Source organism: Schistocerca serialis, chromosome 10 (assembly GCF_023864345.2).
Source record: "Schistocerca serialis cubense isolate TAMUIC-IGC-003099 chromosome 10, iqSchSeri2.2, whole genome shotgun sequence".
NCBI classification, from domain to species: domain Eukaryota; kingdom Metazoa; phylum Arthropoda; class Insecta; order Orthoptera; family Acrididae; genus Schistocerca; species Schistocerca serialis.
Window position 1 is genome coordinate 222,425,067 of NC_064647.1, and position 18,511 is coordinate 222,443,577.

The following is an 18,511-nucleotide window of genomic DNA, read 5'->3' on the forward strand; positions in this document are numbered from 1 at the left end:
CATGTAATCGTACAATGAAATTAGAGAGATTGTTTTGAATGAGGATAGGCATACTGTCCTAAAAATTTTGAAAGAGCTCAATTAGTTTAAGCCTACAATTGGCAGTAACAATACTACTTTATTGCAACACCCAAGTATATTCGAAATTTCACAATACAAATGTGTACTGATACAATCAATGAAAGATTACGCAGAAGTGACACTAACAGTAAAATATGCAAATATAGAACTTTAAATAGACACATCTTGTACAAGTGTTCCCACACAAGGGAAAATTCAGAAGTCTGTTTTTATATATAAGCAAACTTGCGTATTGCACAGATTTTTTACTTAGCTAATTCAATGCATACTTCTACACTGGTGTGCCAAAAAAGAACACTGCAGCATAAGTTTATCCCAATCAAAATTGCTAAAATGTGCAACACCGACAAAGTAAGTCTTCTGCCTGTTGCAGCTAACAATGTGATACTGCATATATGAAAGGGGCAAGTCATTTAAATGTTTTCAAAATCATCACCTTTAGTTTTCTTCTTTGCTTGTTATCACCTTGTTGTCACTCAATATTTGGAACATGTAAAGTACAACTCTGGCAATGGAAGCTTGTAAAATTCAGTTTTAAGCTGAACACCAACTCCACAACAAGATGAGTGATGCAAATAAAATGATAAAAGACCTGGTTTGCTAGCTAGAATTTATGTCTGAAAAGGGGTGACAGTAAAATATGTGGGAAATTAATTTGACTAATTAATCATTCAAACATACAAGAAAGAAAAAGTACGTAAGAAAGCAATTCAAAAGAAGTCAAGAAAGGGCAAGATGGGACTTACAAGTGAAATGTCAGAACAAGGTTTCCAATAACCTCTATTAAGTTGTAACAGCAGAGTTATCAATGATACATGTCAGATAATGGGAGAAGAATCTTACAGGAGGCAGATATAAACAGAGAATAAAAGAAAAAAAGGATGTAAATGGTGTTTGAGGGAAACAAAAGACGGGAGAGGTAAATATTTCCTGAGGTCTTGCAAGCGACAACAAACTGGTGGGTGCAGCCTCAACAATAATCTATCCTGTTCTTGTGAACTTGACCTGTGATGTAATGCTAACTCTTGTTCAGTTCATAGAAAAAATAAGTATGTGGAGAACAGAGGGGATATATTAAAAGTGTTAGCAAAAGAAGGAATTAACAAGCAACTGAAATAATTAGTTTTATTATTGAATATATTATTCATAACTTTATCACAATATTCTAACAAAATTAATTTCGGAAGATTTGAGAATGTGCACACTTCTGAAAAACATAATACTTCAAACATTCTGATTAATTTACAACAGAAAGCCATCTTCACTATTACTAATTAATATGTTTTAGACTTATCACAAACTAATTGCTATAAACAGATCTAGAGTAATCATAACCGTCCATGATATGACTTCTCATAATGAAAACCTTCAGCACAATATATATATATCCTCTTTCTCCTGTTCCCTACGAAAATCAAGAAAGATGATGAGTGTCTGGTGCCATAATTCAGATATTTCGTAAGCATTTCTAATACACTTGACAAATAGCCTTCTTGTGCATGTGAACAAGCATTAAGTATGTTATACATATAGATCATTATTTTATCTCAATGTTGCATCAAAGAAAAACAATTTACATTATTGCATGTTACATCAATAAAGGCACTACCAGGTGACTATGATTTGATGTATTATTGCCAACATCGAACTGAAGAATCATAAAATAAATAAGAATAAGAGAAAACACAGTTTTTTGCCTATGAATATTCAAAATAAAAAGTTTTATAACAACCTTTCCTTTCTATTTTGTCATTGGTATTCCAACCTGGGTTTTTCATAGTTTGAGTTCTTAACAAAATTATACCAAAATACTTAAAGCAGAAGTACATGTTACGATGGTTGGCTATGATATCACTAACTACTTAATCCTTGAGTGGGTGCACTGTTTTTACCACATGAGGGGAACATGATGTACTTTGTACATGTAAAGGATGGTAGTCTTCAATGTTGCCACAGTAATGAGCAAAATCAGAGTTTTACCTTAGTTTAACTAAACAACAAAAAAATAAACCTACATTCTATGAGCTAAATCACTGCTTAATTAAACTAAAATAAAAAACTGTCATCATTTCACTCCGCTGCCATGCACAAGTGTTACAGTAATGACCCACCCAAGTCATTAAAAAATGTAGTTGCATCAGGTCCCAACCAAACACTTATTCGATTACAAATTCCTCAATGCGAGATTGTGCCACCTGCTTTAGTACCTGCTTCATTTTCTTGCATGGATCATAATTTTTTTTTCTCACCTAGCTTGCCGTTTATTGTATATTATTGCTGCTCACTTGGACATATGACAGCATGTGTGTTATCTGAAGCAATAATGAAGGAATAGATAATGGGCTCTCAATTGTAAAACAGCAATGGAGTAGTACAAGACAATGTTATTGTGAATGGCGCCCCTTATACGTAGGCACGCCTGCTTGAGGGTTAAACCTCAACAACAAAGCAATCTTTTGTTTATATGCAAACTGAACAGTTTTCAGACACCAGACAGTGTTATTGCACCAACTTTTGGAATGTACGTCAGTACACATTCCTATTCCATTTATGTATATTCAACAATGTTTCACCATATACTTCAAAATGTGGTGCATTACAAATAATTACTAAATTAATATATACATCTTGGCAAAAAGGTATGTGAAGAGATTTGTTAAATACAGGACAAAAGTCTTACAAAAATTTGCCGTTCACATATGAAATTATTTTGTATCTCATTCATGACTATTTTCACTGAGAAAATCCACACACTTATTATATCTGATTTAAGAATGGTCAATGTGAACACACAAACAAAGCTAATATGCAGACTTTCACAGATGGTTATGTACACGAAGTTTGAAACAAATTTATGGTCAACGATTTCTAATACAAGATCCTCCCAAACAAAATCTGTGGGCTCCCAAACACATCAAATGTTTACATATTCACTTCTGACATCCATAGACGATAGCAAGACATTTTAAAATACACTGAGTACTGACAGTATTATGTCAGATGGACCTTGCACACAATGGAACAACATGTTTGAACACGAAGTGTTTGTGACTATGCTACCCAGAGAAATTAGCTACCCAGTTGAACACACATGGACATAAAATTGCATTTAATGACACTTTTAATGAAGCCTAATGGTTTCTAGAAACTGCAACAGAAGAAGTTATTGATATAGAAATATATAACCATCAATAAAGACAATGGTTTGCAGCTGAATACACCATGGACACAGCCACCGTAAGGTTACAACAGGTGTGGCAGGCACAGGATAAAAACAATGCCTTGTATGACGATGAACTGAGTATTTGTGATGGGACATCTGATGCGATGGCTATACAAAACAAGGCAAGCAACCTCACAGCCAGTTGCCATTTAACAATGGCTGAGGAGCACTGTTGAAAGGTCGTGGATGTACAGGCACTTGGTGCTGCTGGAAGCATGAGAAGATATTGCAGCGAGATCGTGCATTCGTACAAAATTCTGATAAATGTGTGACCAATTTAACAGCACAAACATCACAGATAGCTGTGTATCCCTTTTCCAAACACACTAGTAATCATATGAAATGCTTAGAGATTCCAGACTTTGAGTATGATGTACACAAATATGAACAGCTTGTATTAGCTTGCTAGATACAGCATAAGAAAGAATTTCTTTTCTCTGATGTAATTTTTAAAATTGTTACTGTTCCAAAAACTGGATATTTAGAGGTTCAGGCACAGGTAGACAAAGATGACGATGTGAGTTGGCTTATGACTTGTTGAAGGGATTTTGATACATCCAAAAACTTTTCAAAGTAAAGAAATAATACCCTTTCCTAAATGTGTGTCCAACATCTCATCCAATGCATCATCTCATCTGGTTTCAATATTTGAACCAACTAGAGTATGTTAGTACATAAGGCCCATCTAGAACTGGATTTTAAACTAAATGAATACATGTGATTCCACGACATGTTATGATGCATGGATTGTCACAAGAAATGACTGGTAACTTAAGAAATTCTGAATTGAAATTTTTGTTCTTCACATACTAGGGCTATAACAAAGTAGTCATCAAAGCTCCCTTAAAAAATGCATACAACAGACCTAATATCAGACAACAGGCAAGTGTTCTGAAGTTTTGTTTATCATACTAAACTTGTGAGAATCTGCGGCTGAAATTATCAGAAAGATAGAAGCATGTATCCTGCATCAACTGATTCTATTATAATCTATACAACACACACACACACACACACACACACACACACACACACACACACACACACACACAACAAGGATAAACACAGTATACTTTAGCCAGCGTACCTTATGTACAGAAAAAAAAACTTTAGCTAATAGCAAGAGTCTATGTTACTTGCTCTTTACTTTCTTGTGGTACTCTAGAAGCAGAGGCACATATTTCATGGGTGTTTACAGAAGAAGTGATACAGTACATCAATATTTAAAACTGAATTATACAAAGCAGACAAAGCAATTTATTTTATCATAAAAAACTTCATTATCAGGGTTACAGCTTCTATGTATGAAATGTTTACAAACACTTTAGTTTAATTATTGCGAAAATTTTTAACACTGACATGATTGCCTAGACATCAAGAGCAGCAACTCATAAGTTTTCATAATTGAAATATTTATATATATATAAAAACTAACAGATGAAAAATTACACAAACAAGTGCTTGGTTTTAGACACACACTTCCATGTTCAGACAACAGGTTACTGCTTCCATGCTGCTTCTGCAATCTGCCACAGACAATACTCAGAGCCGAATGATGTGATGATGATACAATTTTCCAGTGCTGTACATCAAGGAGATAAATCCTCCAGTCTCTGTGAAAATTTCTTTAAACCACATATCTAACAGCATATAAAAGCGGCAACTTTAAAAATGTCTAGTAAACCTCTAGTTTTATATATCACAGTACGCAGTTCAGTTCCAGTGGTCTTCGACTCTACCAAACTTAAATACAAGGGAGCCGATGAAAATAAATGCATTCTGTAGAAAAAGACCAACACCTGGATATGACCTTTCTTGGCCTGAAAATCAAGGAAAAAAAACATTGTTACAACAAAATAAAAAATTATACAATTGCTTTATCAATCTTTACAAAAACACTGTCACAAAATATGATCACGAGTCAAAATAAAATTAATATGTATTTCTATAGGCATAAGTGTGGTTTGAAATTTAAATATAAAAATATATACATATACACTACTGTTGACAAGTTAACTTTCAAGTCACATTAATGAACCACCGACAGACAGCAGGTGACAACACCAGCTGTGGATTGTCTATAAAGGGGCACACAGAAGACAGTGCAGTTTGAAACAGAGTGATTTATCTGACATCCAAAAGGGCACGATCATTGGCATTTGGGCCAAAGGTGGAAGCACTTCTGATATGGCTATGTTTATTCTACATCTACATCTACACTCCGCAAGCCACCTGACGGTGTGTGGCGGAGGGTACCTTGAGTACCTCTACCGGTTCTCCCTTATATTCCAGTCTCGTATTGTTCGTGGAAGGAAGGATTGTCGGTATGCCTCTGTGTGGGCTCTAATCTCTCTGATTTTATCCTCATGGTCTCTTTGCGAGATATATGTAGGAGGGAGCAATATACTGTTTGACTCCTCGGTGAAGGTATGTTCTCGAAACTTCAACAAAAGCCCGTACCGAGCTACTGAGCGTCTCTCCTGCAGAGTCTTCCACTGGAGTTTATCTATCATCTCCGTAACGCTTTTGCGATTACTAAATGATCCTGTAACTAAGTGCGCTGCTCTCCATTGGTTCTTCTCTATCTCTTCTATCAACCCTATCTGGTATGGATCCCACGCCGGTGAGCAGTATTCAAGCAGTGGGCGAACAAGCGTACTGTAACCTACTACCTTTGTTTTCGGATTTCATTTCTTTAGGATTCTTCCAATGAATCTCAGTCTGGCATCTGCTTTACCGACGATCAACTTTAAATTATCATTCTAATGTAAATCTCTCCTAATGCGTACTCCCAGATAATTTATGGAATTAACTGCTTCCAGTTGCTGACCTGCTATATTGTAGCTAAATGATAAGGGATCTTTCTTTCTATGTATTCGCAGCACATTACACTTATCTACATTGAGATTCAACTGCCATTCCCTGCACCATGCGTCAATTTGCTGCAGATCCTCCTGCATTTCAGTACAATTTTCCATTGTTACAACCTCTCGATATACCACAGCATCATCCACAAAAAGCCTCAGTGAACTTCCGATGTTATCCACAAGGTCATTTATGTATATTGTGAATAGCAACAGTCCTATGACACTCCCCTGCGGCACACCTGAAATCACTCTTACTTCGGAAGACTTCTCTCCATTGAGAATGACATGCTGTGTTCTGTTATCTAGGAACTCTTCAATCCAATGACACAATTGGTCTGATAGTCCATATGTTCTTACTTTGTTCATTAAACAACTGTGGGGAACTGTATCTAACACCTGGCAGAAGTCAAGAAACACGGCATCTACCTGGGAACCCGTGTCCATGGCCCTCTGAGTCTCGTGGATGAATAGCGCGAGCTGGGTTTCACACGATCGTCTTTTTCGAAACCCATGCTGATTCCTCCAGAGTAGATTTCTGATCTCCAGAAAAGTAATTATACTCAAACATAATACGTGTTCCAAAATTCTACAACTGATCGACGTTAGAGATATAGGTCTATAGTTCTGCACATCTGTTCGACGTCCCTTTTTGAAAACAGGGATGACCTGTGCCCTTTTCCAATCCTTTGGAAGGCTACGCTCTTCTAGAGACCTACGGTACACCGCTGCAAGAAGGGGGGCAAGTTCCTTCGCGTACTCTGTGTAAAATCGAACTGGTATCCTATCAGGTCCAGCGGCCTTTTCTCTTTTGAGTGATTTTAATTGTTTGTCTATCCCTCTGTCGTCTATTTCGATATCTACCATTCTGTCATCTGTGCAACAATCTACAGAAGGAACTACAGTGCAGTCTTCCTCTGTGAAACAGCTTTGGAAAAAGACATTTAGTATTTTGGCCTTTAGTCTGTTGTCCTCTGTTTCAGTACCATTTTGGTCACAGAGTGTCTGGACATTTTGTTTTGATCCACCTACCACTTTGACATAAGACCAAAATTTCTTAGGATTTAACTGTTCTCATGTCGCTGTAGCTAAATAGCACTGTGGATGGCAAAATGACACTATCCAAAAGTGGCACTGAGGCAGTTACGGTGCACCACGGGCCATAGACAGAGGTGACTACGGCTGCAAAAATGTGTACGAGTGAATAGCATGCCACTGTTGGACAACTGACCACCCAGATGAACCGAGGGGCTACCAACTGTCTCTCTGCACTGACCATTCTGCAAATGTTGATGCGTATGAGCATCTGCAGCAAGTGCCTGGTTCTTGCACCCATGCTGACTGCTGTTCATTGACAATGAAGGCTGGATTTTGCATGCCAGTACTGTAACTTAAGTCCACTGAGTGGTAACAGGTGGCCTCGTCAGATGAATCACGTTTTATGCTCCATTGGATAGAAAGCAAATACTCTGCAATGATCATTAGAGCATGGAGCATTATGGTCTGGGAAACATTTTCATGTCATTCCTTGGGTGATATCATCATTCTGAATGGCACACTGGAGCAACACAAGTATGAAATTGTCCAACCATGAAAGCAATTTGTTTTTCCTCGGCACAAGTGCATCTACCAGCAGGACAGTTCACGTGTACGTGTGTTGTTCGAAGAGCTCCAGGATGAGTGTACTGTATTCCCCTGGCCACCAAACTTTCCAGATGTAAACCCAACTGAGAATCGATGGGACCACCTTGATGGCTCCACATCCCTGTTAGTACCTTCCAGAACCTCAGACCCCGTTTGCATATCTGGCAGCTGTCTGCACTGCAAAATATGATTATTCAACCTATTGACAGGTGGTCATATTAACGTGCATGGACAACATTCGTTCAAGATGGACTAGTTTCACTTGCTTGACATCACTCCTAATGCAAATGGTATTCCTTTCACTTTCTTTTCCTCAACCAATTCATATACCACAAGTACACAAAGTACAAAAATCCTTTTACATTCTGTGCTTTCATAATCCTTATTGATCAGTATGACAGACTTGGCTGACAACAGAAAACTTAATATTTTACACAAAAAATTTTATTTAATGAAATTTTCAAAATGTAAAATTCTTTGAAACTAGTTGGTCTTAAAAATACAGCTACAGAAGTAAGTATTTGTTTTATGACTGACATACCTATACCTCATTTGAAAACTATATTTCTCTAATATGCCCTCTTCCAGAATTTCGTAATTCAATAAATTAGTGAAAGAAGTTGTTGCAGTTATTCAAATTCTAGAATGTAAAGCTTTCAAAAATCAAATTTTACTGTCTTGTAGCCCTAATTTTGTCTATATTCAAATCTATACATTCTTATCAGCAAAAAACATTTTAGTTAAATCTCAAATATAAAATTTTTGTTTCTAGAATGTTCTTGACGAGGTTATCACAAAATGCAGGAAAAACTGCACACCTCCAAAGACTCCTTACTCTTGAAAACATAACCTAACATCAATACCATTTGATTTGAAGAATACACAGCTGATCACAATAACTTCATTACCGATTGTGAATAACTACCTATCATTCATATCTTTTGTATTGTTACTGAATATGTAATTGGTTTTTAGTTCAATATTCCGTACACATCATCTTACAAGATTCTTTCGATAGGCACAATGGGCCATGCCACAGTAAGTCCTTGCTGATCATTCTTTCACAAATGTTGCTAGAGTCACTGTTCTGTCTGATACCTTCAAAAACAGTACTGTCATACTAGAAACAGGCTGCATTTTGTGAAGTCTTTAAAAAATGCTGCATTATTTTGTAAAATTGAAAGATTCTGCTAAAAGAACACTGATCGTCAATATTGCATTTTACAAAAATAAATGTGCATTGACAGTGAAGTTATGTTGTCTTGGATCTTTATAACTGTTTCAAGTACTTATTTGTTCATAGCCCTCATAAATGCACCTTTAAGGATGCTTCTATCTCCTTGTAAGTCACAAGTCAGTCATGCTCGACACAGCATAAATGCTTTCTTTTTTCTTTTAAACAACAATTTTGACTGACCTTCATGAAATTGATCTCCGACTTTCTAACGAAATTCTGCAAATGAACTGTAACCACATGACTGACAGCCAAGAGTTGAATGAAATGGTCAGTGGCGTTGTTGTTCAGTTAGCCCTTTTCAAAAATTATAAGAAATCGTCTAATGAAAGAAAATTTCCACGACATTACCAGTTTATCACAACACTGCTACTTTAAACAATCCCAGTGAACAAACTAATCGGTCAATTACCGAGTTGCCATTTTTAAAAGTAAGAAAGCATTTTAAAATCTTATCAAGATCTGATGGACATTGGTGAAGCTTTGACAGTACTTCAGCTTTCAGCCAAAGCCTTCTTCAGAAAAAGGTGGGCACGCGCACCCCCCCCCCCCCCCCCCCCCACACACACACAAAAAAGCACACTCACCTCAAGCACATATGACCACCATCTCTAGCAGTCCCGACTGGAACGTGTTCTGGTTGGAGAAGCCAGAGATAGTGACCACATTTGCGTGACGTGTGCTTGCTTAAATGAATGTGTGTGTAATGTCTTTCCTGAAGAAGGCTCTGACCGCAAGCTGAGTGTGTCGTCCTGCAGCTCAACATGTCACCTTTATCGTGAGTTGCAATCTATCCTTTTCTTAATATTTTTTATATTCCAACCTCGACTTTCCATTATTTGACAGTACTTCATTATAGGTGACTGCACCATCTACAAAAATTCTAAGATTGCTATTAATGATGTGTGGCACATCATTAACATACAATATGAACACAGCAATGGATTCAGCATACCTGCCTGTGGCAGAAGGCAAGGAAAGCTGTACTTCAACGACTTAACAGACGGGCTAAGCCATATAAGCAGTTATCCTGTACTGTCAACACTGAATGTACAGTGGGCTGTGCTGGTTGGAGTACATTATCAGGACATCAAAAAGGATGAAATTAAAACACATTTTGTTTCTGTTCAGAAGCATGTGCTGCTTCCAGACACATGGGATAGTTTTGCTTTGAATAAGGGCTTTCAGGACATTATGAGTAAACCACAAGGTGGGTTTCACATGACAAATGTTTTCAGAAACCGTACTGGCTGTCAGCCATTTTGTTCGAGGTACAACTACTGGGTACAGATTTTTGCTTGAGGGATCTACACTATGGTATGGTTACAGGAGGGGTTAACTTAGCTGCAAATTGAGTATACAATCTGACAGGGATTCCCATGGGCCCTGTTCAGTTTTATATACTTTAGCTGTTTCTCAATGCCATTGACATTAATACCTATTTCACTTATCTTTGCAGTGGAGTGAATATTAAACTGGGCTATTACTCCTGGGTTTTGCTTTGTAAAGGAACACTTTAAAATAGATTTCAGCATTCTGCTTTTGCTTTGTTACCTTCAATTTCTATTTCTGTGTCATCTATGAGTCCTGCGCACTAAATTTGGTGCCCCTGACAGCCTTTACATATGTTGTCTCAGTAACCTCCATGTTCCTCTACTCTATTGTGCTTCACTAACTCCTGCCTGTATATCAACATGTGAAATACCTACTGCCTTGGCTGCACTTGAGAGATATCCCTGACACAATACAGCATGTATCAAAAAGAATCATCCGAATTAAAAATATAAATATTATGTTATTTGTGATATATGCATGAGAAATGTACTGTTGGAAAGAGCAAACTCTCGAGTTTTACGTGGTTCCCGCTAGGTAGCAACAGTGTGCACCCATTTCAGTTCTGGTAAAAATGGTGTTGGGACAACAGAAAACTTTTTGTTTTCTACATTTTGCGCATGCAAGTCAGTAATAACTGTTCAGCATAACTTTCATACCAGGTATGGTGTTGACCTTCCTACAGCACAGAGCATTATAGACGATGGCATTAACAATTCCGAGAAACAGGTTGTTTGTGTAAAGGCAAATCACCGGGCCATTCCTGAGTGACTGAAACAGACGTCAAATGCATCCGCCATAGTTTCACAAGGAATCTGTAGATATCCATTCCCCATGCAGCTCGACAGCTCAATATGCCCCTGATGTCCATCTGGCATGTGCTGTGTTGACGTTAGCTCAAGAAACCATACAAAATTTGGCTGTTACAAGCTCTTTCTGAAGGAGACAAACAATGAAGTGTGGAGTTCTGTAATTTTGTTCTTGGCAAGATGGAGGAAGACAGTTTTCTTCCACACTTAAGAGTTTAGTGACGAGGCAACACTCCATTTAAATGGAACAGTGAACCATCAATGTGGGAATATGGGGTACGGAATAACCACATGAAGTTGTACGTGTTAATGTGTTTTGTGCAGTTCCACAGGAATGTGTGTATGGTCCATTTTTCTTTCCCAAGAACACTTTACAGTAAGCACATATCTCGATATGCTTGAGAACTTTCTTTTCCCACAGCTGGAGACTGATTCAAACGACTTCATTTATGACATGGTGGGGCACCACCACACTGGTATCTGCAAGTGCAGGAATTTTTAAATCAAAGAATTACTGAACATTGGATTGGTCGCATTTGACTAAATGATTCAGCCTTACATTACTGGCCTCCAGGGTCACCTGACCTGACTGTATGCGATTATTTCTCTTGAGATTTATAAAAGATTCTGTTTATGAGCTTCCATTACCGACGACAATGAATGAACTGAGACATCATATAACAGCACGTGTGGAAGCGGTAACTCAAGACATGCTCAATCCAGTGTGCGAACAACTTTAATACCACATTGACATATGCTGTGTATTTCCAGGGGGGCATATAGAACATCTATTGGGGAGGAGTGGGGGGGGGGGGGGGGGGGGAGTTTTATGTTTCCTGTTCATAAAAAAGCAAAATTCGTTGTATATGTTTATTAGTTCTAGAAATATAGATGTCCCAAATCAGATGATTTTTTTTATACAACCTGTATTTCCTTCCTACACACTTTAAGACAAACCACTGTTCATCTCATCTCATTTGCTCCACCCAACTCAACCTCTATCCTAACCAAGAAGAAATGCCAGGACACTACATCGTCTGAAGCAGAATACAAATCTGTAAGCTAAACTATTACTTTCCAGTTCTTAACTACACACCTGTCCATAACACATAATTATACTACATTATATTTCATATCAATGAGCAGATTACGAACCCTGTGTTAAATATATTGATTAACGCTTATAATATCACTTTGTTTTACAGACGTTCTGTCAACTTACTTTTATTGGTGACGTATTCTGCAAACAGGATCCAGCAAGAGGCAATGACAGCACCGAATCCCATAACAAAGCCAAGGAAGAGCCAGGCGCGTGCTCCTCTTGGACCAAAGCAACCTCCTGAGTAGCCATCTCCACGTACGAGAGCATTTGATACAGAGTTTATCCTGGAATACAAATTGTACACCTCAGTCCTCCTTCACAAGCAATAGAATCTTTAATAGAATTATTATTTTCTTAACGTAATATTCAATAACATCCAACACATCATACAAGGGTTGAATGAAAAGTAATGCCTCCACCTTCATTAATTAGGTTTGGATGGGAATATTTTAATAAATAAAATGCAGAAATAAACCTTAGAATGTGGTCTTTAATTACCAATATTCACTTTTCCACATAATCACTAGCTCATTGGATACATTTCTGCCAATGATGAACAAGTTTTCTGAAGCCATCATGGAAGAAGTCTACACACTGTTTCCACAACCACGGTCTCCACAGTTCTTTCTCTCAATGTCTTCATCAGAAGCATAATGATGTCACTGCAGATCGTCTTTCATTATCGGAAATAGATGGATGTCAGACAGTGCTAAATCTGGACTGTATGGAGGATGCTGTACGGTGGTGAGATTCAGTCTCTGAAGTTCTGCTGTGGTGGCACGTGAAGTGTGTGGTCTGGCATTGTCATACTGCAGGAAAACATTTCCCTTTTCCTTTCGGACCCGCGTTAGCCGTCATTTCCGAGTTCGCAGTGTTGTGTTGTAACGCTCTGAATTTATTGTTGTTCCACGATCACAGAAATCAACGTGGATAACACCATCTGCATCTCAGAACACTGTGGCCATGATTTTTCCAGCTGAGGGCTGTGTCTTGAATTGCTTTTTCTGGGGGAGTCTGTGTTGATATTCCATAGACTGACGTTTCGTCTCCAGATCGTAATGGTGTACCCACGTTTCTTCTCCTGTCGCAACTGAATGGAGAAAGTCGTCACTTAATTCTCGTAACGCAAGAGGAGTTCCTTGCAAATTTAAAGTCTGTGCACTTTCATTTCAGGAGTCAGCATCCGGGGTACCCGTCGTGCACATATCTTCAGATAGCCAAGAAAAGCAATTATGTGACCCACACATTCCTGTGAAATGCTGATGCACTTGCAATTTCTCGTTGATTGATACAACGATCGTCCTGAATAAATATGTCAACATTTTGCTTGTTAAACTCTGTGGTTGCTGTCACAGGACGTCAAACTCTGTCACGCAGGTTTCCCACCTCAAGATCTTTAAACGTACTCACCCAACGACGCACAGTACTCACATCAACACGATCACCATAAACTGCTTTCATTCTCTGATGAATCTCCTTTGGGATGACACCTTCTGCTATCAAGCATTCAATGACTGCACAATGCTTAAATCGCATTGACCAACTGTCTGTGCAGGATTCCATACTTTACACTGTAACAACACAACCGTTTGACGCTAAGGCTTCCCGCCAACTGGAGCTGTAGAGAAGAGGCTATGGAACAAGACAGTACCTGTCGCATACCAATGCTGCCAACTGTTGAAGAGTTACGAAGGTGGAGGCATTTTTTCAGTCAACCCTCGTAAATTAAAACAGAAAAGTGTTTTATCATATTTCTGTTATATCTGATTTCACAGTAAAAACACTGATAGCTAGTGATTGTTCACTTTTTGTGGTACTCTGCAAAATGGTTATTACTCATGCAGAGTGAAACAGACCATGTCAGACAGCCTTCTTGTACAATGGGTAGCTACACTGTGCTATTCAGGCACACATGCTGTTTTATCTACCCATTTCACTAGTGGAACATTTGGTTTGTTAATAGCTGATGTTTAGTGCTTTATTTTCTGTTTTTGGTGAACAGAATGACACCCCGCAAACTCTGAAATGGCAGCAACCCTGAACTACTATCTTCTGAATTAATTTCACTGAAGATTATACTGGCATTGACAACAGTCACATCAATAAAATTGCACACAATGTAGTGCCATCATTTAATCATCAGAGTTACTATCAAAGCTTACTGAATTCTGATCTCTTGACAATTCAGCCAATAGCTGATACAGCACATCAGCTGTCAGGACAGCAGGACACACACATTCCTGTCGAATACGAGGTCGCAAAAGGCCAATGATGTTCACGGCATTCAATGCTCTATATATTGTCTAACATGCAAGCGTAATATTGGCTGCTAATGTCAACAAAGAGCAGGACTGGAGGTAGCCAATGATGAGCACAGCATGAGGCTACGGAGCATAGTTGAACTGCTTAGTCGATGAGTAACTCGACACAGCTACAGTGATAGTGAGTGATTATGATACAAAGCACAGAAATGGCAATGATAGACAGAGCAAACATTGCATTACATCTACAACAGTAGCAGAAGTTGACATTTCACCAGAAAGGAACACAAGGATTTTCACAGAGTGAGAATGAAGTGGCAGATCATTTCTGCAAGATGAGTCAGCAGAATGGGTTATGTTGTGTATGCTTGACTATGTGGAAAATGTAGATGAGGAGTACAGTGACGACGATACGTGCTTAACAAGTGAAAGTGATACTGAAGCAGGTGTCGAGCCATGTAGGTCAGCATACTTGTCTGACAGGGAGCCACAAATCCCATGTCCAGTGAAACGTAGTAAAGGGCAATCATTGTCCAAGGTGTGGGTACTAAACATAATTACATACGTTGAAGATCATCCGCAGCATAGTAAAAAAACAATTCTAAACAGATTTCAAACAAGTCCGCAGTAATATGACCATGTAGTGCATAACAATAACCACGGATATTCGAGGGAGGAAAAGGCGCACTTGTTACAAAAACTAGTGTTTGCACATTTCACTGATGCTTGATACAATTTACAGGATGTGCACGGTAGTGACCTACTACATTATGCACATCAATTGTGTGTGACAGATTGCAGCAATTTCAAGGGAAGCAGTGATTGTTGCGTAACTTCAAACAGTGCTACATAGTTTAATGACGTAAGATAATGGAATTTCAAAAAACCATCAACTTGAGAATGCACAACAAAATGCGGAATCGGGCCAAATATTTGTAAATGGGACAAGTGAACTTATCCCATTGTTCAGTGAGGAATTTGTTTTCAACTCCAATCAATTGGGATTACAAGATGAAATCCATATAAAAGGACGCTCGAAATCAGAGATACCAAGAGATCTGTATCCAGATCGACTAACATCAGTGCCTTAATGAGTTCATATACAATTATGCCAACTGTTAATCTGGATGGTAAGTAGACTGGAAGCTTATTTATTGTGGAGTGAAAAGTTGGAGGTGCTTTGCCCCTAATGACTCTTCCTCGTGTGCATGATCTTACAAGGGCAGTAAGGAATATTTACGTCATAGTATGGAAGATTGGGAAAATGGGTGTAAGAACTACAATTACAGTATGAGTACTACTTTTGGACAATAGCTGGTCAATATAAGATGCTTTTGCTTGATTCCTGGTCTGTGTATAAAAATCATAAAGTTGTAGAGCATACTCTCCCTCCTGAAGAGGGTGTGACATTGCATTTCATACAACATGGAACCACAGGACAAATTCAGCCTCTGGATGTTCATTTTTCTCATTCCTATAAAACATTATTGCACTATATGCAGCTATGCCTTACAGGATAGCCAGTTTCACGATAAGCTCTATGACAGACTGTTTCACATTCCATCAGTTCTCATCACTTTGTTACACTAATATGATTCTATATGTGTTCTTTAAGAGTAGATGCCTAGCTGAATGTCCTGCACAATTTGTAACTGCCAGAGTTCGTCTTCAATCTTGATGGCATGAACCTTGGAGATCACTGTGGCATTCAATTTTTCATCCAGTTCATGGTGCAAGTCAACACTTTGTTTTGAACATTTCTTGAACGTCGATGACATCCATTTTGTGAAGTGCAATACATACATCTCAAAGAAGGCTGATCTCTGCATCTCCCAGACACACGTTTTCTGTCACTCTTCTGGTGCACTGATGAGTCATTAGCAGCTAATATGTTTCCTGTAATAATTGTTGACACAGACTTTCAAATAAGCCTTAATAAAGACTGAATTTGTGTTTTTGCACTTCAGGGGTTCCATATGAGAAAATGGCATGACTTGACACTTACTTGCTAGTGGTTACATACTGAAACCACACATTTACCCTGATTGGTAGTAATGATTTGTGGCACAAAAAATGTAAATTTAAAAACATATCAAAACTGTCTACAGAAACTGACGCTTTCTGAAATATATAATCACGAACAAGTAACTTGCAAGAAAACCACAAGTCACAGCAGTCAAACAATGGAAGGCAGGAAATGTGTGCTATTCCAGAAAAGAGTACTGGAGGCAGCCATTAGAGATCAGCAGCTACCACTAAACAATATATTCCAATATCACACTTTCTGATAAGCTAGGAAGTATACTTAGATGAGGTGGTTTCACATAACAACTTCTGGCAAATTAAGGGTTAATTTGCTGAGTTCCAAAACCTTGTGGATGAATGTAGCAGATGAGATAGACAAACCGAAGAACACCTTTAGGGACAAACAGTTGCAGATAGGAAAATTTTCTTAGAGGAGGAGACAACGCAGCTAGAACATACTGTATTCAAGGCAACATAAATTCTTCCTCTGTACTGGATTATTCAATAGTACAGATAACTATGTATACTATTGGCAAGAGCTGTGCCGCACTGTCTTCACTTTTTATTGTTGTCATTGCTGAATAAACACAAAATTACACTTAGAAAATAATCTTGTTCATAAAGCAAAGAAAATGTTTTCTACTTGCATTGGGTGCAGTATGAAACACCCAACGAGCTGTCTGAGTCAACGTATGAAAAAAAAATTGTAATATCTTTCAAAACAGTGGAGAACAGCTATCTGGCATAAGTAACTCTAGCAGGACACCACTCCCCCCCCCCCCCCCCCCCAAATACGCTGTACATAGTATAGAATACTTCTCTTTGTAGCTAAGGTTGCTAGAAAAGTAAAACAGCTCTTTGTAGCTAAGGTTGCTAGAAAAGTAAAACAGCAGACAATAAACTCCCACACACATCAGAAATTTTCCTGTATTTTTAGTCTGGCACAGTTGGCAGTACAGTTGACACCTTTGAGAAACATTGGAACCGTTTGACATGGCACCTCATCGGTAACAACTGTCTGCCTCACTGAGCGATTATATTCTCTGCAAGATAAGCCAGTTGCAAAGTTAGCTTTGTGCTAGGATCAGTGATTCTTCGTCCTCTAGAGCTAAATATATAGTACTTAGTGCTGTGCAGTATTATTTAATATATGAGGCTATCAAAAAAATTTCTGTTTGAGAGCATTGCTGCTGTGTACACACACAATGCCGTGTGACTTCAATGTGGGTATGTAAGCCCTGATGTGTAGGCACGGGATTAGTGTGGTATTTGTGTCTTCCTCACTTGGTGCGGTGAATGTGGGAATGTGAACTATGGTGATGTTATTACCAAATGCATTCAAAAAGGCCAATGTGCTGTTATTCTTTTCTTTGCTCTGAAAGACAAACGCCAGTTGACATCCACCGGAGAATGAAGAATGTGTATGGGGAAGTAAGTCTGTCAAAAATCACCACTGCAGAATGGAGCATCAATGTGTGCAGCTACTTCATGATAATGCATGCCCATATTGCATATCTCGTAATGCAGACATTATGTCAGTTCAAGTGAGAAATGCTCAAGCACTTACCCCATAGCCCTGATCACTCCCCATGTGAATATAATGCCTTCGATTGCATAAAATAGGGCCTTTAACAGTTAACAATTTTTGTGAGATGAGGATGTGCAGCTGACAGTTTCAGACTCCTACACACAGCAGGACACAATGTCCTATTTTTTTAAAAACACTGTGCGCTTATATGTAGAATGGAAATCATTACCAGTGTAATTGCCAAAACTCTGATTCTGAGTTATTCAGCTTTTTTGTGACAAAAGTGTACTGACAAAACAATACTTTTTATGTATTGCCTACAGGGTGTAAATTTTATGTTGACAAACCAGAATAACTCAAAAAATTAGCTTCACATGAAAAAATGTGTAGAATCCAAAGTTGATTATT

The 18,511-nt window shown here is 38.3% G+C and overlaps 1 protein-coding gene across 3 annotated transcripts in view; it reads right to left on the reverse strand.

Moving 5' to 3' along the window:
* LOC126425040 (transmembrane protein 50B) overlaps window positions 1–18,511 on the reverse strand; it is a 515,390-nt gene that overhangs the window by 483,660 nt on the left and 13,219 nt on the right. For 2 of the 3 annotated variants that reach the window (XM_050087947.1, XM_050087946.1), the window contains exons 3-4: window positions 12,410–12,573; window positions 4,989–5,124 (exon numbers count right to left, since the gene is read on the reverse strand). In XM_050087947.1, the coding sequence (XP_049943904.1) occupies window positions 5,018–5,124; window positions 12,410–12,573 (271 nt within the window). In that variant the 3' untranslated portion in view covers window positions 4,989–5,017. Of the gene's footprint in view, window positions 1–4,538; window positions 5,125–12,409; window positions 12,574–18,511 lie in introns of those variants that run through there. The other variant, XM_050087945.1, reaches the window with a different exon arrangement.